General features: G+C 31.9%; 2 protein-coding genes across 2 annotated transcripts in view; both read right to left on the bottom strand.

Annotated features, from left to right (window-relative positions):
• The window catches only part of LOC134685364 (multidrug resistance-associated protein 1-like), a 36,498-nt gene extending 21,715 nt beyond the window's left edge, over nt 1–14,783 (bottom strand). The window contains exons 1-16 of the mRNA XM_063545065.1: nt 14,695–14,783; nt 12,286–12,462; nt 10,392–10,511; nt 9,577–9,705; nt 8,551–8,658; nt 8,115–8,176; nt 7,538–7,666; nt 6,902–7,126; nt 6,203–6,401; nt 5,612–5,932; nt 4,550–4,687; nt 4,011–4,157; nt 3,004–3,088; nt 2,636–2,702; nt 1,774–1,900; nt 1,125–1,301 (exon numbers count right to left, since the gene is read on the bottom strand). Coding sequence (XP_063401135.1) covers nt 1,125–1,301; nt 1,774–1,900; nt 2,636–2,702; nt 3,004–3,088; nt 4,011–4,157; nt 4,550–4,687; nt 5,612–5,932; nt 6,203–6,401; nt 6,902–7,126; nt 7,538–7,666; nt 8,115–8,176; nt 8,551–8,658; nt 9,577–9,705; nt 10,392–10,511; nt 12,286–12,462; nt 14,695–14,727 — 2,244 coding nt within the window. The 5' untranslated portion in view covers nt 14,728–14,783. The remainder of the gene's footprint in view (nt 1–1,124; nt 1,302–1,773; nt 1,901–2,635; nt 2,703–3,003; nt 3,089–4,010; nt 4,158–4,549; nt 4,688–5,611; nt 5,933–6,202; nt 6,402–6,901; nt 7,127–7,537; nt 7,667–8,114; nt 8,177–8,550; nt 8,659–9,576; nt 9,706–10,391; nt 10,512–12,285; nt 12,463–14,694) is intronic.
• A 6,440-nt stretch (nt 14,784–21,223) lies between these two features.
• LOC134685363 (uncharacterized) overlaps nt 21,224–23,214 on the bottom strand; it is a 76,364-nt gene continuing 74,373 nt past the window's right edge. The window contains exon 2 of the mRNA XM_063545064.1: nt 21,224–22,669. Within this exon, the coding sequence (XP_063401134.1) occupies nt 21,555–22,604 (1,050 nt within the window). The 5' untranslated portion in view covers nt 22,605–22,669 and the 3' untranslated portion in view covers nt 21,224–21,554. The remainder of the gene's footprint in view (nt 22,670–23,214) is intronic.

Raw genomic sequence — 23,214 nt, 5'->3', positions numbered from 1 at the left:
AGATTAAAGTGTTCTTGAAACACTTATAAACAAAGTTACATTTGGAAACGAAGATAAGGTTTCACGTATATAATAAAGTTAACAATTGAATCCTAGTACAAAACAAACTCCAATTTGAACTAATTACAGTTATTTTTATTAGTCATACAAGAATAAAAGTCGTGTTTGTCATTTGTGACGTTGGGTTGCCGTCTCATCAACATATATCCCATAATTATTGTCAAAGATAAAAAAAAAAAAAAAAAAAAAAAAAAAAAACATTTTTAAGAGCTCAGCATTGTAAACATATTTTTTAATGCATTTAATAAGATAAAATAAAAACATTTTTTAAATGAAAAATCCAACTTAATTTCTTGTTAAACTAACGTAAAAAATTATTCATTATATTTGTACAAATATTTAAAGTTGCCTATTGTTGTTAAAACATGTCGTTACGAACACTATTTGATGTAATTGATTAATATTATAAAACACATGCCGCTATAATAAACAACTTGGTATAAATGAGCTCTGTTTAGATTTTTATCAAATCTAAAATACTGGAACATAACAGATTGTTCTTGACAGACAATATATAAGGTTAGATATGATCACCCTCATAATCAATTAAAATTGTTAGAGGACTTTATTATCGTTGTTTATTTGATAATATAACATGATAAAGGTAATTATTAATGCAGCTGTTACCGAATTTATAGATAAGTGTAATATACTGAAAAAGACAATATCGTTTTCATCAATAATATGAGATTGATATAGTTTGTTATCATATCAATTTTTTTATAAAAATTCGTATCGAATAGTTTATGTGAGGGTTTGGATGAAGTTTACAGAATAAAGAGTTATAGGTAAATATTACAGAAAAAACGGGATAAATATAAGGAATAGAGAACAAATGGAAATAAAAAATGGGGTGCTGAAATATAAAAAATAGGGGATGATGACTTAAAAAATATAAAAAATAGTTGAAAAGTAAAATATAAGTGAATACAGAAATGAAAGACATCAACCGCTCTCGACCCCACAAAACAACACAATCTAGACTCTGGTACATCTGTCGCGGATGGTATTAACAATACAATTCAATTAATAGGAAAACTGAATGTGTATAGACCAGAAATTACCTTTTCTCCTAACTCTGTACGATCAGACGCTGGTAATATATCTAAATCTGTTCGCAGGGCACACGCATCAACTACGTCATTATATTTCTTTGGATCCATTTCACAACCAAATAAAATATTATCTACCACACTCGCATTCTGTATCCATGCTTGCTGGGGCACATAACTGATTTTACCCTGTCGTATTTGAAAGTCATATTTTATTTAGATCTCAGGAAAATGTAAAATAAGGCAAAAGAGAAATGTCCTTAGGTCTTTAGTATTTGTTTTCCTTTTTACCTAAATTTTGAATATATAAATTACTCCTATGGGCACAGTTGACCACGTATGGATTTGCCTATTATCGTTCTCACTGTTTTTATACCATGAATTGCAATGTTTCAGCTAAATTGTATTACTGAATGTTACAGTTAACGTGTTTTTTTCTTTTCATACTGTCAGTTTTCTTTTCCTTATTTGTTTGGTTCTTCTTAATAATTGTACATGTTTCATTGGTCCTATATCATCATACTAACAGTTTCATTTCAGATAATTTAATTACTCTACATTTCAAAACGTTTACCACAGATCTGCAGATGTTAATAATACTTGTGTTTATGTCATAAATGATCAATTGAGAACGGAAGAGCGTAGGTTATGATATATTCACCTTTACTCTCACACTGCCCTTGACTTTAGTCATATCTCCCAATATTGAAGACAGCAAGCTTGATTTTCCACACCCTACATGACCAACTACAGCAACTAACTTTTTCTCGGGTATAGTAATGTTGATGCTGAAAAAAATATGTTAATACAAATAACTTAAATTACACTGATGCCATTATCTGCATGAAAATTGGTAAAACGATTGAAAAGTAGCTCTTCAACAAATTAAGGTGGCAAAGTCTATAACCGTTTAAGCAATGCTATAAAAAAAAAAACTGGCTAAGTGCGGCACCACTCAGATTCCCACAACAATTACCCCTTAGAGAATACCTTCCAAAATGCTACATACACCAATGTCATAGAGTTAAACCAAGTCGAATTTGTGAAACAATTTCATGAAATCTACCGATTTTCCACACATGGGGCAACTAGCTATAGATTACGAGGAAAGTTTTGTTTTACCTAACAACACCTTCTGCTCCTATCTTTGTTATATTGAACAGGAAATAAAATCACTATATAGTAGGTGTGACTGTTCTTATTTTTATTTGTTTAAATTATTATTATATACCAAATCGTTTTCTAAAAAGAAACATATCACCCATAGTCTCCTTCCTACGGATGTGCCTGGAGAATTCCGTTCGATAGCAATGGCGATAATTGTTTTCCCCAAAACTTTCCACTTTGATAGGTAAAACATATATATGCCAACGCACGACTTCAACTTCTTGAAGATTTGATATCACTAGAGTTTTTAATTGAAGTTAATGTTCAAGAAAGCTTTAGTTTGTAGATGTTAATTCTTGGAATACCTAACAAATAAAAGCATAGACAAATATACAAATATACGACTTCAAGCATACTTTCTGAAGCATTTCCCGCCATCTGGATCCCAGGAAAAGGTTCCATCTTCAATTACAATTGCATCATCTAAATAAAAATAAATTGTATAAATAAGACAGATCGTTACTTTTGAATTATCCATAGTTAAAACAATGCAAATTCGTTGAATATAAACTAAAAGAAGGCTGACTATAATTGTATTATATACTGATTAAGACAACTTTAAATCAAAGACAAAACAATTTGAAAATCAAAATCTACAGTCATAAAATTGAGAATGGAATTGATTCATAACAGAAATTGGTCGAGAGCAGGCTTTAATTTTTATGAAAGAGAGTTAAATGCATTTAAAAGTTCAAAGCTATAGAGAAAACCATTTTATTTGTACCTTTTGGTGTATTGTGCACAACATTAGTTGGATTGAGGTCTTTGCTGTTCAGATATTTATTCAATCGGTGGAAAGAAACACTCGCCTGTAACATAAATGACTGATTCAACCATATGAGATGAAACATATTTTTATTGCTTTGGAAGGGTATTATTGGATTTACGGAAAATATTCGGAGATAGTATCATTCATGTTGTTTAGAAGGATAAACAATATCTTGTACGTACTTAAGATATCCATTTTGTATTTTATTTTGAAAAATTCAGTATTCAACTAATTAACAACTCAACTTTAATCAGCTGTTTAAGGTATTAGACTATCAAATAAATGGAATTTGCTTTTTTTTTAAATTACATCAGTGGATTTTTTTAGACTTGGGCAAGATTAAACTAAACATCATGTATGGATGTTGTTAATGAATGTTGGTCTCATTGACATAAATTACTGCCTTTCATTTTTGCTAATGTGCTTTGTCTTTATACCATATTGTACTTCGTTGTTACATACTTAATTGCTTTTATAGTTATTAAGATTATAAAACAATGTTGACTGCTGTAACCAAATTTTATACCTATGATGTCTGTTTGTTTTGTTCACACATCGTTGTCAATATTATAGAATTTGACTGTCAAGTGAGAGGTTTAGCTAGCTATAAAACCAGGTCCAATCCACCATTTTCAAATAAAGAAAATGTCTGTACGAAGTCAGGTATATGACAGTTCATATCTATTCGTTTGATGTGTTTGAGCTATTTATTTTGCCATTTGATTACGAACTTTCCGTTTTGAATTTTCCACGGAGTTCAGTATTGTACTAAGTCAGGTTTATTACAGTTTATATCCGTTCATTTGATGTGTTTGAGCTTTTTATTTTGCCATTTGATTGGGAACTTACCCTTAGGAATTTCCCTTGGAGTTCAGTATTTTTGTTGTTTTACTTCATACACCACATCTACTTGGAATTATACCAATAAGAGAGGCAAACAAATGCATTGAACTAGCTCTTACCTTGATAGTTTTATTGACTGCCATCGGAGCAAAACTTATAGCAACTCTCAATATGTTGAATAGAGAAATGGCGACAAAGGCTTTCTTGGCATCTAAGTAATGATCAGATGACATAAATATGTAGGTAGCAAATGTTGCCAGTGATACCTGTACAAAATATCGACGATTTAACCAGAAAGTTAGAATGTGCAAAATAAATATAAATAAAAGAGAATAATGCACTAAAACAATAAAGAATAGAGAATAATGAGTTGCTTAACTATAAAGAATAGAAAAAAATGAGCAAAAAGTATAACGTATATAGAGAAGGGAAAATGAACTATAGAATTAAAGTATACAAAAATGAAGGATCCCAGCCATCCTCCATCTAGATCCTACGATGTAAAATGTATGTTAGAAAAAAAGTGTACTTAATGTTCAAAAAGTCGAATTACTTTTCAATTTGGGAACCATATATAACAAGAAATACAATCTTTTTATTTATTTTTTGTTATGATAACTAAAAAGTGTACATATTTTTAAACAATTATGTTACTTACAAAATATGGTGCTACAGCTCTTGAAAAAATAATAACTATTCTATAAATAGCAGCTTTAAAAAGTATCTTTAGTTCCATGTTCCTAATTATTAACACTTTATCTTTGAATGCCATTTCCCATGCATACATTTTTAAAATCTGAAATTTAAATTTGTTTGATGAAAATTATCAAAACGATTCCTGAAAATTGTGGCATGCGCACAGAAATCTACATATACTATTACAAATGCACATGTAACATAGTACATGTAGATATGTGACGCTTACTGAAAGCGACATGTTGTGTTCATATGTTATATGCGTACTGAACTGGTATAATTTGTTTCTTAACTTGTTTCTGCATTCGGTATCTTACGTTTTTACATGTCGTGCTCATATGAATCGGAATAATATATTTATATGTTATTCTCACTGAAATCGGAATATGCGTTTAAAGTATATAACACTCACTGCAATCTATATGATGCGACGTTTATGTATAATGCGAAATGAAGTCGACATTTTACGTTTAACTATAAACACTAGATTGCTTCGGCTGCTGGTTGATGTATCGTCTGCTTAGTAGCCAATGTTCTGGCTGCAACAGATATTATATAAATGGAACATTCTTATAATCGATAATGAAGTAACTGTCGTGAATATTGCAGCTAGTTACGCCACATATCAAAAGGTCAACTTTTTAAAGCTTTTTCTACGGTTCATTTTATAGAATTTGGTCTCTAATATTCATGTTTACAGGAATAAATTATAACTGCTCATATCATTACGCATACTATTGCAGAGTGCAATAACCGTAGTTTGATAGAGATGGAAGATTAATTTTCAAATGTTACTAAATAAGCCCTTTGTTGTTGACACATTTTTCAGTTATTCTATTAGCCAATTCTTGAATGATTGTATGACAAACACATCTAAATACATTTGTAGTACAAAATATTTCGCTAAACAAAAAACAAATACGTAAACATTTTGTCAGACAGAAATATTAGCAAGTAAAATTACCTCTATTTCATCATATATACCCCCTTATTGAAATGACTTAACAAAGAAATACATACATACCTTTATTCCATTTAAAACTTCACTAAGTAATTTTATCCTCTCATCTTTTTGCCTCATCTGTTGTGCCTGTAGCTTATGAATTTTAGATATAACGAAACCATTTAATGGAATAAGTATAAGTAAAACACCAATCCCTGACCACATGGAATGACCCATAGTATCATACAAGAAATAAAGACTAAAACAACTTTGTAGTGGAGATGACCATAACACCCAAAAATAACTTATAAAGTCCTGTATGTTTTGTGCATCAATAGACATTAGGTTGACTATCTCTCCGACAGTAGAGTTCTGTCTAGCCTCGCTCGTCATTCTTAGTGCCTGAATAAGATGAAATATAATTCAGTGCTTGTTTGAATTGAGAAATAAAAAAATCTGTCTCATGAATAAATACATTGAACATTTTTAAATATGATATAGTTAAACAAAAAGCAATTAGACTAATATGAAAATATGTAGATGTGGTGTACTTGACAGTAATACCACTATAACTTGAGTGAAGATATAAGCAACTATAGTTCTCCTACGACCTTCAACAATGAGAAAAACCCATACCGTATATTGAGTATATATTAACTATCAAGCACTTACTTTTTGATAAACAGCTGACATCAAAGCTGATTTGACTCTCATTCCCAAAGTCATACTCCAGAAAGACTGCTGATGAAACATTAATGACTGGATCAGAATTGTAACAAAGAATGCCGCCACTAAAGAGTACCCTTTCCACATCTGGGTAAAGTTTGATATTTCTGGATCCTTAGATGCTGCAGTATAGTCAATTAACATTCTAAAACAGATAATAGTTGTTGAAAAAACAAATGATTCTTCTTCCTTCTTTTATGTTCACAAATTTTAGAAATCTTTCAAACTTTATGAAAAATTTATTATTTTTTAGAAGTTTACTCGTCGTATTTTTATTTTGGATGCCATGTGAATGAAATAAGACCATTGTGAATGAAAAGAGAAATATGCTTCGCGTGGAGATCCTGTTGTTATTTCTATAATGAATATAATTGAAACATAATATAATATACGCTCAAAACCTTTTACTTATAGTGTTTACTAGTTGATGAATTATAAAGGGTATTCCGGTTGAAAGACTGAGTACTGTACTATTTTTTAATAAACATTTATTTTGTTCTAATTTCGTTTCGTAAGAATAAAAAGTGATTACACAGCCCGTAAGTTTACTATTACGTTCTTCGATTTCTTTTTTTTTTATGTAAAGCAAAATAAAAAATGGTGCCGTACGATTAAACATGAAAAACACTAAGAATTATTACCTACTTTAAAAGAAATGGCGAGATAAACAGTGTTACATCATAAACAATCTTCCAGATATTGGCAATAAATAATTGTACAGCAAACGTTCTACAGAGAACCTTAATCAGGGATGGTTTGTTCACGTGCTGCTGAGATTTTATGTTTTTGTGAGACTTTACAAATAAGTACGAGGTCTCACTCTCTGCTTCTTGTAAATGGTACTGGTGATTTGCTGTTTCATATTCATGTCTGAAATATATTTTAGATATTTATTAGTATAGTTTTGTTTAGTACTCATTGTCATCATTTTCAATCTTTAATCTCTGATTTATCATAATACAAGTTTTAAACTATTTTAGACGAATTACTTTAATTGAAACACGGGTTTTTTTAAATGTGTTTTACTCATCAACCTATATGAAATTCACAATGAAAATATAAGATTGACTGATTTTTTTAACCCGTTAAAATCTTGTCAAAATTCAATTCTCCATATACTCGCGGGTTTTTTTTTTGTCGGCTTCTAAGCAGCGACCAAGCATAATAAAATGTGCGATCGCGAATGCGGAGATTTGATTCTAATTATATTGTTACCAAAACAATAATGGTCGAGACCTTAACATAGTTATATTTAAATTTCATTAGGCATATTATACTTACTTTGATGAAGCACATTCTGTGACCCAATTGTTATAAAATCTACTGTAGGCTTCTTGACTCGTATCTCTTTGTTTTAAACCGAACACAGAATCTTCTGTTAAAGGTTTCTTGTATCCTTGCATCATCAATCTAAAGAAAAAATTAAAGAATATTTGAAATTCTTTTCCCATGTTACATACAACATTTATTTTCATGAAATAAATAGATTCTTTATATTTTGTCTGCCTTTCGGGTGATTTTTTCGTAGAGTTGAACAGTGATGGACATGAGCTATAGAAATACATAAAATTATCAAACGCAAAAATCAAGCAAAATTTCAATATGTAAAGAAGACTACATTACAAACGTAACTCAAAGGCAAATTCAAAAAGGGGGGAGTCCTTAAAAATGACAAAAATGAACGCCACCAATCAAGGGTGTTATGTGGCTAAACAACACAGATGCAGATGCCAATCTTTCGCAATTACTTAGTGTAGACCATCTGGTAAAGAGAACTACAACATTGAAAAAGGTTGCACTGTAATTTGATAATAAATTTCCAATGGTATATAAAAACACGTTATAATAATGTTTATACCTAGTCATCCAGCTAAATGTTATTCTCGAAAGAAAGGAAGAATTCTGTTCTGGGTTCAAGTCCTATAAAACAAATGTTACGAAGTTCAAATGCAGTATTTCATTTTATAGTTTTAAAAATAAACTTTCGACACAATATGTTTTAGTCTTATTTGTATGTGTTTTGTTCTTTTTGTTGAATTCGTATGTTTTAGTCCTTTTAGGAATAGGGGTTGCCCTGTAATAAAGATATCGTTAATTTTTGTATTAGCGTTTTATGTATATTTTTGGCGATTCTTATCGTTTTCTTTTTGGGGGAGGGGGTTTATCTCATTTTCTTCTTCATATCTATGTATTTTAGCTCTAGGTGATTTCCAGCAAGTATAAAGGTAAAGGTTTTGAAATATAAACACAACACAATGACAATAATGTATCATACCTAATGTTATCTGTCTTACCGTTTGTGGCAGATGGTTTTCTGCTATGCTATTCAAAATCCATTGAATGACGGTAAAAGTAAAGGATAAATAGAAAATAACAAATTCGAACAGTTTTGTTTCATATTCCTGAAAGAATTAAATAAAAACATTTATGACTTATATATATCTTTTTTTTATATGAATAGAAAAAACTAACATTTCTACCTAAAATGAAAATGAACATATAGAGATGCATATTTTGAAATACATTTGGAAATATACACCAATGAGACGGCAACCAAACGACACAAAAACATTAGTCATCTAGAAAATATCATACGCTTTTCGCCGATAGACACGATAGTCTTCAGTGGATAAGGTATGCTAAGGACCGAAACTTTTCTGTCCCCATTTTTTCCAGAACTTTGAAACTTATAAGTTGAACCCCATTCCGCCTGTAGAATAAACTGCAGTATCTGCTCGTCCACGAAGACCCTCATTTTTAAGTACTATGTACTCAAATCTGTGCAAACTTATACCTTTAAAAGGCTGAGATTCGAATCGTCCATGATCTAGAAATTTGTATCGTGTATAGCCCAATTAGCCTAGCCGTACCGAAAATCCTCACATATGACAGATGATATATAAACATTGATCGCACGGGTTGGCTCACAGTCCTGTTCGAAACTGTGATTTCTGTTCAAGGCTTCTTTCCTATATGCTAAAAAAAAAAAAAACGAGAAAGACCTTTCTCACATTGAAGAACAGTAACATGTATCCCTAAACACAGTTGCGCTAAGCATGTAAAATCTTTCATTCCAGTTACCAGCATAGCATATTCACAAGTAATTCGACAGATGTCGTTTCGAATTGGACAAATTGAAGAAATATTAAATGGATATTTTACCGCGTCTTCCAGCTGATATTCTGATGCCTATAAATGGTATAAATCTTCAATAAAATTAAGATATACTTTTTGTTTAGTAGTTACATTTGGTAGTCTTTATGGACAATAGCATCAAAAACTAAATTTTAGATTATCTCACCAGTATAATTGAATATTACCTTTTTGATAATCTTTGAGTAACATGGAATGATACTTGATAGTAAACTAAGAGTCCAGTAAATAAATAGTATCCCGGATGTAACCAAACCTTTTTGTCTTTCCATCGCTATGAAAATCATTATCAAAATCTGCAAATGCAAAAAAAAAAACATTTCAGCATTTGTTTGTTGCCACTTTGTGTCGGTATTCTTCCCTTTAATTATACCACATGCAAGTTATTTTGTCAGGTAAAAGGTTTTTGACCCGGCTGTAGGTCCGCCCTCCGTCCGACTGTCAGTCTGTTAATCCTCCTCTTATCAACTTTGTAGATAAATGTAGATGGGCACATCGACAGGAAATTATGATTCAATTTGTTTTCTATGAGTTTTGCCCCTTTGCACTTATTGCCCTCAATATACTACTTTAACTTCTATGAAACTACAAAACAGAATTTCACGAAACTTTGTAGAAAATAAGGACATACAATGAATGGTTATGGGCATATCGACAGAAAATTGTGATACTTTTTTTTCTAGGAGTTATGCCCTTTCACTTTATTGGACTCAATATACTACTACAATGTGTCAGTACTGTTCTTGTGAGCGCAAATCCTCTGAAACCACTTAACAGAACTTCATGAAATTTTGTAGATAATAAGGACATTCTATGTAGACTACCGGTATGTCCCCGGTTTGCACTAATTAGCGTCAATATACTACTGCAACAGTTGTTTTCATGAAATTTTGTGGATAATAAGGAAATTATAAGTAGATGGGTATTGACATTGAACAGTAAGCTGGTAACTCTAAAAAGATTTTATAAAGTATAAACTTACGAGAGTAATTCCTTCGAGGATTGGTGCAAATACTGAAGCTTTCATCCAATCGTTTGTTAGTTTACTCACAGCGAAGACGACATCCATTGATTTTAATGCTAGTAACAAAACTGTAAGCACCTGAAAAGGAAAGTTTGCTTGTCAGATAAAAACTGGTATAAACATGTGTCTATATGAAGATATTTGCTAAATCTTTGCTAGGTAAAATTATTCTGAAATAGAAACAAAAATATGCTTTTTGAAAGCATACATTTTCATTTTGCTAGAACATTCAGTATTAAAAAAATGACGAAAAGCAATACTTGTACAGCAACTTCAATTAACTGTTAACTCACACGCTTTCAAAAATTAAAATATAAACCAGCAATAAAAAAAAGTATGGTGAGAAATATTATTTAATCTTTAGTTGATAATCTATTAGAAAAATTAATATCTGCTGAGCAATTAGTCTTTGAATGATATGGAATAAGATATTCTGTCAGTTATTGCTTTATTGTTCGATTATACAATAAAATATGTATGAGTCAAAGACTGTGAATGATGTTTTGATCGCTTGCAGATATAACATGTATTTCGTAAATCGTAGTAGTGGATCCAGATTCGAGAGTAAAATTCTCCAATAGGGAAAAAGGGAGAATGTTTCATTTCAGCAGCAAGATGACGTTTCGGTATTCAGCAACTGGTTTTACGCAGCTCCTGAAGTGCATGACTTAAAATCCTGTGCTCACAACTTTAAATCTTGAGCGCACAACTATTAAACTTGTGTACACACAACTTTAAATCATGTGCGCACGACTTTAAATATTGTTATTATACTAGTATCCGGTTTTACCTAACCAAACATTGTTTTTTTAAATATAACTCAGTCTAGAGCCATTGAACCTTAAAAGATTTCAAGTTTTGCGCACAAGTTTAAAAAAAAGTTGTGCAGACAAGATTAAAAATTATGCGCACACGATTACAAATTGTGCGCACAAGATTTATAGTCGCTCGCACAAAATACTTAATTTCATCTTTGGCATTCAAGGGGATCTGTGGGTTTTGATAAGGAATGTTAATGGTTCGTTGACAATTAACGAAATTTAAAAACGCTTAAACTACTATAAAGGTTTAACAAAATTACACTTTTGACGCTGATTTAATCGTTCAATGAACAAACAAATGTGCAACATATATGGAAATGGGATAATTCAAAATCATTACTTTCGCAAGGTAATGTGCTTTTTTAATTCAAGCAGTTATTTTACAGTTGCTTTTTACTAGTATGGTGTGAACCTTTGTACAATAAATGCCCCAAATAAGGTTTTGCCCTAGAATTTGTGATTCGCTGAACATCGAAACTTGGTATTGTGAGCAGGTTATAGTGTCCTATGTACACATATTCTTGTTACACTATTTGCATACCTTGGTTGTATAATCAAAAAGTTCACATTACAATGAATGAATTGAGAATTGAAATGGGGAATGGGGAATGTGTCAAAGAAACGACAATCCGACCAAAGAGGTAAACACCGCGTAAGGCCACACAACAATATATTAAAGAAGATGTGGTATGAGTGACAATGAGACAACTCTCCATTCAAGTCACAATTTGTAAAAGTAAACCATTGTAGCTGAAAGTACTGTTTCCAACACAGATCATTGGCTCACACCGAACAGCAATCTATAATTAAAGGAACCCAAAAATGAATAGTGTAAGACCATTCAAAGTATGTATCATCATGCTAAACATATATGACGTACCAAGTTTCAAGTTGGGATGACCACATTTTTATTGTAAAGTACCTTATCCAAAACATTTGACTTGATAAAACAGTCTTTTCTGCTCTTTGGTCGGTCGTTGTTTCTTTGACACATTCCTCATTTCCGTTCTCAATTTAATCAATTATCTTACCAGTTTTGTGTATGTCTTTAATGTCCACTGACATCTTGTAGAGGAAAGTTTTGCTAAATAGATAACGTAAAAAGGTGCGGTGGTCCATAACCACCCTGATGCAATCCACACCAGAATGGTGTCCTGAAAACATTCCGTGAATTCTGGCCAATCACCATCCCATGTCAAATTTGAATCCTACAAATAACATTGTCTTACACTGTTATAATCATTTGCAATTGTATTAAAGGTTCCTGAAAACATGTTTTTCAAGACTTTTTGACTGAGACTGTATCTATATATAAAAAAGTCTGATTCCTAATTTCTTGAGAAAAAGGTTGTTTCAGATGGGAAGAGAAAACATACTTTATAGTTTCCCTTGAATTAGGAAAATAAATAAATATAACATTGTAACGAGTGTTAAAGTATTTGATAAAAACTAACACTTTGTTAACGACTTCAACTACTGTACACTAAGTGATTACTACAGAAACTCAATTTATTTCAACATTTATTTGTATTAAAAAAAATAAGAAATCTTAGAATCAAGTGGGTGTTTTGGTCGCCATTTGTGTGTACAAGAAGTGCCGCAGTTGTAATTTGTTATATTTATACAAAAAAAACTCCTGCTAGTTCTACTTATAAACAGCACAAAGACAAACTTAAATGTAAGAAATGGCATATATTGGGTTGGGTTTTTTTATGAATTTAACGTTCTTTAAAACGTTTTTTGAAGTGCAAAAGCATATAGTATATGATATTAAAAATATGTGCACCATCAATGTTTTTATAACCATATAAAACTTTCTTAAACATTAAATTACAATTGTAATTTGAACAAAGGAATTCACGACCTTAGTTACGTGTTGTCTGTGTTTTTCTTAGATAGTTCTGTAACGTTGTCATATATATTGTACTTTATTGGAATATGACAATTACTTTTCCACACCATCCGGTATGTGTCTCTCAATTAAAATGATGCATTCCAAAATGAAAATATAAAAAGTATAATAAGTTTTTGGAATAGAAATTGTAATAATTTAAGTCCGAAATCCTAAAAAAACGAATCCTCGATGATTTATTTACCTTTCATTTATTGTTACACAAGCACGACAATCCTATATATCAAACTTAGATGATTGTTGGGCATCTCGACGTTCGTTTCTGACTAGAACAAAACGGTATAATTCCACTTGAGATTAAAACTAAGTGATACATGTCAAACATATTGTATTGAAGAATCTGTCTGGATGTACTGTTGGAATGCTATTTTCTGATTCGCGCGATGTCCTTCTCAATGCAGGAACCGGCGTGTTTTTTCTCAGAGATGCCTCGCTTTTTAAAAAGATCTTCAATTAACCATCGGACGGCGACATAGAACTTTTGTCGGGAAAGAGGTTGGTGAAATGGACCAAACTACGGAAGAGTATTAGCGCCACAAATTTGTTTTTTTCATAAATGTTTTTTTCCTATCTTTGCGGTTTGCGTTATGACGCAAGTATTTGCGAAATGACGCAAACATTTTGATTTTAATTATTCATCAAGTTTTGTATATAATTCTGTCATTAAATTCCGGTTGGGATTAAACACGAATACAAGGTCAAATCATTACTAATAAATATGCATAGGAATAAGGGATTACTTGAAGTGAAGTCCAATGATACACAAATTACGAATTGTTTTGTATCAGAAAATTACGTAATGTAACAAGAAAATAGATATGGTACTTAACGCATATCTTTATTGAAAGGCCTAAATTTTGAAAATTTGAATTATGAGATAAGAGCAGAAATAATATCATACACTTGTAAAACTGTCAAATAGACAAATTGATCTTAGCAGCGTTGAGTTTTTAATTTTATTTTATGTTAAGTACAAATGGTGATAAATTATAATATTATGCAGACTCCTTCATAAATAACAGCTGCTTCCTTTGAAACTTAATACAAATTAAGATAAAACAAATGATTACGTTATAACTCAAAGGTTTGCGTAAACAATGTAATATTATTATGCAATAGACAGTCATAACAAAAATTTAATATTATAGATAATTGTACAGGGTTTAAAAATTGGTTGCATTGAAATTTTATATCAGACAATTCTGAGTACATTCAAGTGAATTTCATGCACACAATTGACATATTTGAACAGTTTAAATAATTTTGAGGATTGCTTTCAATGTGTTCCTGCAAACTTCTGAATATGAAGTTAAAATATAAACTCAAACATATAAAAAAGAAGATGTGGTATGATTGTCAAAATGACACAGACATTAACAACTATGTGTATACCAGAGAGCATGTAACATTAGGTGTGCAACTATAATATGTTTGTGATATTATTGATTGTTATATACTATTTAACATGAACAAAGATCATTCAAAATGGTGTTTAATTTAAAGGATTGTTTAAAATTATATTGATTACCCAAAGAGGTTTCCCGTTGCAGAATCTATCCATTGAACACAAATCTTTGCACGTTTTAAATTATGTTTATTATCAACCTATGACTACATATTTCAATAGATATTTCGATAGTTATTTCAATAGATAAAGATGTGATATGATGACCGAGTGATAACTGGTCTGTAAATGATTATAAAAGTCATCTCTTATGTAAATATACACTGATCTAAATGTTAGATTGGGTCACCTTGTAACACATCTGACATTTTGATGTACGTTAACTTCAGTGTGAAACAGATCGTGACGTTTGAGTATACGTTGATTTCAGGTATGATACATAGCTGACCTTTTGAGAGTATGTTGATTTCAGGTGTGTAAGAGATTGGACATTTTGTGTGTATGTCGACTTCGTGTATGTAAAAGATTGGTCAATTTGTGTGTATGTCGACTTCAGGTGAGTAAAAGATTGGACATTTGGTGTGTATGTCGACTTCAGGTGTGTAAAAGATTGGACATATTGGTGTATGTTGACTTTATGTGTGTAAGAGATTGGACATGTTGATGTATATTGACCTAAGGTGTGAAACAGATCGGGCCTTTGGGCGTATTTTGACTTCAGGTGTGTAAGAGATTGGGCCTTTTGCGTGTGTTGACACTGGTGTGAAACAGATCGGACCTTTTGCGAGAATTCTGACTTCAGGTGTGTAAGATATTGGGCTTTTTGTGTGTATGTTGACACTGGTGTGAACCAGATAGGGTCTTTTGGGAGTATTTTTACTTCATGTGTGTAACAGATTGGAAATGTTGGGGTGTATGTTGACTTTATGTGTGTAGGGTATTGGGTATGTTGGGCTTATGCTAACATCAGTTGTGAAACAGATCGGGCCTTTTCGGCATAATGTGACATCATGTGTGTAACAGATCGGGCCTCTTTGGCGTATGTTTACTGCAGGTGTATAACAGATCAGGAATCTTGGGCGTATGTTTACTTCATGCGTTTAACATATCGGGCCTTTTGCATGTACTTCTGGCGTGTAACAGATCGGGATCGGGCCTTTTGGGGAGTATGTTGACTTCATTTGTGTAACATCCTGGGTCTTTTTTTTTTTGGTGCGTATGTTGACTTCATATGTGTAACAGATCGGACCTTTAGTGTATGTTGATTTCAGGCATGTAACAGATATCGACTTTTTATAAAATGACATGTTTACGTTAAAACATAAATCAGCCTGCTTAATTGTTATACATTCTGCAATTTCGGTCTTTTGATAATTTACCATATGGTACGGGTGTTTGTTGAAAATCGTACAGTCACATATACGCCATAAGGTTTCAGGTAGATAGTTGTCTAATTATCAATTATACCAAAATTTCTCATCTCTATGGTTTCTTTTTCTGAGCTTTAGGGCTACAAACAGCGTCATTTCGGTGGGGAAACGCTATAAACGCAGAAATGCGGTATGTTCAACTTGAGTTTGCTATCGCTGAGGTGTACTGTCATCATACAATGAATTATCCTTGATAGGATGTATATAGAATCTTAACACATGGCATGAGTGAAATCTCTTTGTTCTTACTGTGGTATAATCTGGATAATGCACAGTTAAGGTGTGCATTAACTACCTCAGATATACTGCACAGTTCAAATCTATTTTTACCTGTAGGGGCGGTTCCTAGATTTTGAAGGGGCGTTATTCTATAAAATTAAAAAAGACATCGCCGAGTGTAGCGAGACCAAGAACAATATTGACAATATTGAGCTAAAACTCGACACTTTGTCCAATACTATGGTGACGACATGTTAGCCACCCCCACCCCCCACCCCCCAAACCCCCCCCCCCCCGAATCAACCATCTGCCTTGAAATTACAACAAAGTTGAACTTTGTACAAACATCGTAGTTTCAAAAAATAGGAAAAATGAAAGGTTTCTAATTCCATTTTTTTCATCTTAGCTTGAACATGAAATGTATTATCATATTTTGTGTACAAGATAAATCTTAAATACTAGTAAGTGTTTTAAATTCAGAAAAATGGTTATTTTTTTTTTTGTAATTTCTGCCAAAAAAGAAATATATCTAAGAATATCTGAATTAAAGAATTCTGATTTGGATTATCTTTAGACTTAATGGAAATTATAACGACTTTTTGAATATCTATTCCCCATATTTTTGGATCGAATTTAAAGGGGTCATGTTAACGGTTTCTTTTAAAACAGGGAGATAAGCTGGAGTTCAAACAGACTTCGTTTAGAAGGACGTGTTTTAAAAAAGTAATACAGTAAATACAAAATTTTGGGGAGAGAAACGTATTTTCTGTTTATTCAACATTTAAAGTTTAGGTAATCTTCCTCGGTTTATCTTTCTCTTTTCAAGCATATTATTGAGGGAAAGAAATTAAAAAGCTTAATTATCATTTCGGTTATGTTTTTTTTTCATACAACAATTTGAAAGTACCCAATTTGTCAAAGTCTTAATCGTCATTTATTAAATAAAAAATGTGCAGATTAACTTCTATATACCGACTTGCTTGGTCAATAACTATAACATATTCAAAACAGTGTGGTCCTGGCCATTGATTGACGACCTAAATTATCCCATTGACTGGGACAGATTAGGTGAACGTTTGTCGGTAACAATCACTGCTCACTATGTACTTGTTAAAGACACTGAATCTGTGGGGTCACCAAAGGTTCTCAACACCTAAAAAAAGCAATTCGAAAAACGAATCCGGAATAATACGATGTGTTGATTTATATCAATAATATAAATCAAAACATAAAGGTTATTCCTGAATAATTTTTCGAATTATTTTATCATTAAAGGCGTTAGGAACCTTTGGTGACCCCACAGTTTAAATTATATAATAAGTAAGAAGTGAGCAATGGTCGTTACAGACAAACGTTCACCTTATCTGTCCCAGTCAATGGGATAATTCAGGTCGTCAATCAATGGCCAGGACCACACTGTTTTGAATATGATTCTATACAGAAACAAACATTTACAACGGTGTTCTTCAATACTAGTATTACTTTGAATTGTATTGGTCGATCTGGGTTATTGCCTCTCTGATGCCTTTATCGCCACTCATAAACTCATGTTAACTCCTTCGTCATTTGTTCGTGGTGGAAATTCGTTTCATTGGCAATCATACTAAATATTTTGTATTTCCAGATAGTATTTGCTTTCCAGTTAGTTCCCTGTATGCACAATATACTAGTTCTAGTATATAGGAATGGCATTTCACGAGCAAGATTTAAAATCCAAACATGCACGAACAATAATAAATTATATTTGATCGGACTTTCTGTTACATATGTAGACAAGTTTACAACTTCGATGAATACTATTACATGGATGGTGTCCTTCAGTTTTTGTTTATTCATTTGGGTATTTTTTCTCTATTCTTTCTACATTTTACCCATTAATCTCTTTTCTATATTTTTTTGGCCTATTTTTCTCAATTCTCTTATTTTTTGTCCTATTTTCTCAGTTCTATATTTTTTTGTTTGTCCTATTTTTCTCAGTTCTATATTTTTTTGTCCTATCAAGTTTTCTCAGTTCTATATTTTTTTGTCCTATTATTATCTTTTCTTTATTTCAATGTTCTATTTTGCCTTTTGCACTTACTTGACTCTCATAGAAATAACTATAGTGACTAATAGTGAATAAATTCAAGGTGGGTTTGTGACCAACGTAATCAAATGGTATAGTACCAGATCCCTCTGAATAATCTCAAAACAGGACAATTTTCAGGTTCTTTACTTAAATTTAATGCTTCACAGCTCCATGTGTGTACTAATAGGTTCTACCAATATTATGGATTATTTCTGACCATACAATACAACATTATGTCAACTTACAATGTTAACTGTATCAAATTGAACAGTAACATGTTGCGCTCATAACATTTTGATCATATGAACAGTCGGAAAGTTGAGAACACGAAAGATGCTCTTTGTTAATAGTTTCTTGTTACTCTTTTTTTTTTAAAATATAGATAAGACGGTTGGTTTTCCTGTTTGGATTGTTCTGTATAAATCATTTTGGCATTCTTTGTATCTTGTTGATGAGCCAAGTCTCCGTGTTGAAGGCCATATTTTGACCTACAAATGTTTACTTTTTACACATTTTGACTTGGATAGAGAGTTTTCTCATTGGCACTAATACCACATCTTTTTATTTTATTTTATTCAATATTCAAATTCCATGTGAGTGAAACATATACATGAGGTATTGATCCTACCTTGTTGAATGGATGCGACCCTGGACAATTCCCGCCATATTGATTGACATTTAAGAATTGAATGCTTCTTTTTGTAACTTTATTGGGGTGTTAAAGCGTTGACCGAAGTACATTTTGTATGAAGCGCGGAAGCGCTTCATTCTAAAAATGTGCGCACGGTCAACGCTTTTACAACCCTATGAAGTTACAAAAAGGAGCATTCAATACTTATAATTACATTTTTTAGCTAAGATCATGAAATCACGATTTACATCAAGTTTTTACTTGTGAACTTTATTATGTGACCTCGTGTCATCATGAATGAAAAGTTTTATTGTGTAATGCAATTGCTCACGGAATAACAGGTGATGTGCAGATAGCCAATCAGAATAACGTATTATAATGAAACATACATCTATATTACTAAAATTACGAGGTCCAATTTGTCAGCCGTCATCACGTAAAAACGACGAATCACAGATTTCAACTTTATATTTAACTAATATAGTACAAAGGTGTAGATTAAAAATTACACCACTCCAGGCCCTTTTGTTTTCCACGTAATTAATATTGTCAATAATTAAGAAGTTCCGGGTCGAGTCCGATATCGATACCAACAGTATATTCACCTGTTACCATTACCTTATCTGTACGTTCCGCATCTGACAGGCGCACCACCAAACGGTGTATTCAGGATTAATATGCTATATACACGGGTCATAATCATAGGGTTGACACTACTAAATTGTCAAATTGTTACCTATTGTAGTAGTTTAATCAGTAAGACTTTCTAAGATAACAATACAAATATTAAAAATCTGGACTAAAAATAAGGCGTATAGGTACAGTTTTCAATTTGTTAGTGGGCATGACGTAAAACAGCGAATCAAAAAAATCAACTTTATTTATAACTTATATAGGACAATGCTGTTGATTAAAAATACTCCATTCCAGGACCTTTTGTTTTCCAAATAATTAATATTACCAATAATTGATAAGGTCCAGTTCGACGGGTTCAAACAGAAAGACTTGAAATCAGAGAAAACTGTGTATCTTATAACCGGCATGACTTTATCAGATGACAATACTAATACTATACTTGCGCATAGTTATATACTTTAATTCAGTCACGGACCCGTGATATCACGGGTGTGTTCTAGTCTAATGTAATTATTGACATTTGATAAGACTGTATGCATAACCATCTTTAGTTTGGTCCTCGGTCGAGTCAAATCAGATACTAAAATATGCATGTCCTTCTTCTCCGTTGTGCAATGCAAACATAAGTCTTTGCCTGTGTGAGCCCTCGTTAAATTGTTACCTTCTAAGCTTGCTAAAATTACACATTCTATCAAAATATGATTTCGCCCTGAATACACATTTACTTTCAGCCCTATTATAAATGAAGAACCAGTACCTGTTATAAAAGGAATATAGTCCTTTCTTATAATGGCTATCAAATAAACATGGCAGTAAAATCATAAAATATCATTTATATAAGTTCTTACATTTGTTTTTGAAAATTAAAATATTATAACTAAATATATAATTGTCGGATTCAATTATGAGTAATCATGCTCCTTAATCCGGTCGATACTGTTTCCTTTCATTTGGCCTTGTACAAGATTATTCGCTTTTTCGGACTATTTATGACGTATTCACATTAAATCTGTTGGATGAGAACTGATGGATACTTTTAGTGCCGCAGAACACGATTCATTTACTTATTGTAATTGACTTTGGACCAGCCGGTTGCGCAACTCTGAGTATTTGTGCATTGTGTCTATTATTTTTATTTTAAATATGAAATTAAGCAGATGTGTTATGATTGTTCATGGGACAACACTGCACATAGGCAAAATAAACTCTACAACAGATTTATCCATCGGATCACATGAAGTGATGGTGATACATGGCTGAGTTCATTATGTTTATACAACTCGTCTAATCATCAACCCAACAATGTTAGATCTGTAAATCTTTTATACGTTATCTCATCCGAAATTTTTAATTTCATGCATTTATAATGCATTTTTATTTTTATGTATATTATTTTTTAACTTCTCTGTAACCTTTGTATTTGCATGGTTTTATGGGAATAAACTATCTATCTATGTAGAGACCTGTCTCATTGGCAATCATTCCACATCTTCTTTTTTATATAAAGTTTCCCAAAGTAACAATTCAAAAGACAAAAAACAACTATTTTTAATTTTTCGCGTTCTTCATACCAATCCATTAAGCCAAGCTATATGAACTGATATGTACATGTTGTAACGTTAGTGTAGAGTTCGAACTGACAGCAAATAAACTAATTTTGTAGTTTTTTGTCACAACTTTTAATTAAAAAACAATATCAATCAGTACACATCCAACAAATTTAGTGTGAAGACGCAATAAACACTATAATGTATGACCATATAAAGTGGTTAGAACTTTTTAATACAGTATACATTTAAATAAGTTTCAGTGTATATAAAACACAATCAATGATAGTGTCGATTAGAAGTATATTCAAAGATCTTAAGTTACGACAGTGTAACATTGATAACATTATTAGAGAAAGCTTATTAGTTTACGTGGATCTTATCAAAATTTACTTACTCTATTATTATCTATAGACAAATAAATAAAATGAATAACTTAAATACATTTTTTTTTATTTCGTAAAAACATGAACACGCTGCGAACCTTTGCCTCTGTAGTGTTGTTTCCAATTTGTTGTTAAATATGGATATCTTATTTTGCCATACCATCGGTCAGCGTTAAATCTAAGGTATTCATGATCATAATCATACTGCACACCTATAGTCAGTGAACCTCCAGGTTTTGTTACACACCAGGATCGTGCTATTGCAATGATATCACCCCAGGGATTCAAAGCGTCCCCATATCTCCCTAATCCCGAGTGTTCTATAGAACTGAAAGTAACAATGGCATCAAATGTTCCCAAAGTATTGTTTAGATAACGCATACGAAAATCTAACGGAACAATAGTTTTCACTTTTGGATGTTCTGATTTGATACTGCCATACTCTAATGTGAAAACTTCACGCGCACCTGCTTCTAATACGCATGCCTCAACCCATGGAGTTTCGGAACCTATCACCATAACTCTGCCATCAACAATACCTGGTGCATGTTTCAATGCATCCCTAAGAGCATTTGTTTCTCCAATACCATAATTCCCGCTTAATTTACCTTGCTTTGCACTAATCATCCAGTCTTGAATACCTTTCTCTGTCCAAACAGGTGATCTTGCTGTTTTACCTAAATACTGATTATCAAAATACCAATACTTCACTGGAATACGATTGTTCATAGTATACTCAATCATTAGATGTTTAGGAATCGACTTTGGTGCATGTGGTAGTTCATGACCACGGTCAACATACTCGTTTCTGAATATCGCTTGACAGTTAATATCTGCATTGACATGATCAAAATATGGTCCTGGTGATCCTTTTCTTGACGTATCACACAACTGACCACAGTCTTTACGGATTACTTCCAAAGGGTCAGTAGGGGATATATTTAGTGGTAATTTCGGCTTACTCTTGGTAGTAGCAGTCTTACGGTTTCCAAAAACGTTCAAAACAACTGTTGTTTTATCACTAACTGTTTGAAGAACATTGTTTGGAATTAAAATCCATGCAATAATTATAACTAATGACACAGCACTAATGGCATATTTCCTCTTCAACTCCATGTTTTAGTCAGTTAAGCAAATACTAGGGTTGTCGTTTGATTATTGTCTGTAACATATTGGGTAAACTAAAATGTAAAGAGGAAGCAATTAAAATATGTATAATCAATGTTTTATATAGAATATCCAGCATGTTACTATATAAAATATACAGTATATTACAACTCTATTATCGATCGCTGTATAGTTATTTTTAGTATCTATGGAAACAATCTATAAAAATAAATAATATGATATATAGTATTGAACTTCCAGCCAATTGATTATCTGCATATCAATGAATTAATTTTTCATACAGATAGATTAATTGTTGGTCAATCTATTCATAAAAAAAACAATATTATACTTGTAAATAAAAAAGCATATATATGTTTTAAACAAAATGAGATGTTTGATTTTTGAACTCATTCAAAGGCTACAACATCTTCACTTTTTTGCAATTTAGCACACACTTCATACAAGAAAAACGTCCGGTCAGAATGCCAATGGGGACGTTAAATCCGATGCCTCGTGTAAAAAGAGTGCAACGCTCTCTGCACGTTAAGAAGCATTGCAACAATTCATTGATGTGTCCTGTTGCAAGGCAAAATATATGTCCCTATCCAATATACCC

Source organism: Mytilus trossulus, chromosome 9, assembly GCF_036588685.1.
Source record: "Mytilus trossulus isolate FHL-02 chromosome 9, PNRI_Mtr1.1.1.hap1, whole genome shotgun sequence".
Lineage (NCBI taxonomy): Eukaryota > Metazoa > Mollusca > Bivalvia > Mytilida > Mytilidae > Mytilus > Mytilus trossulus.
This window is presented reverse-complemented; position numbering and strand designations above follow the sequence as displayed.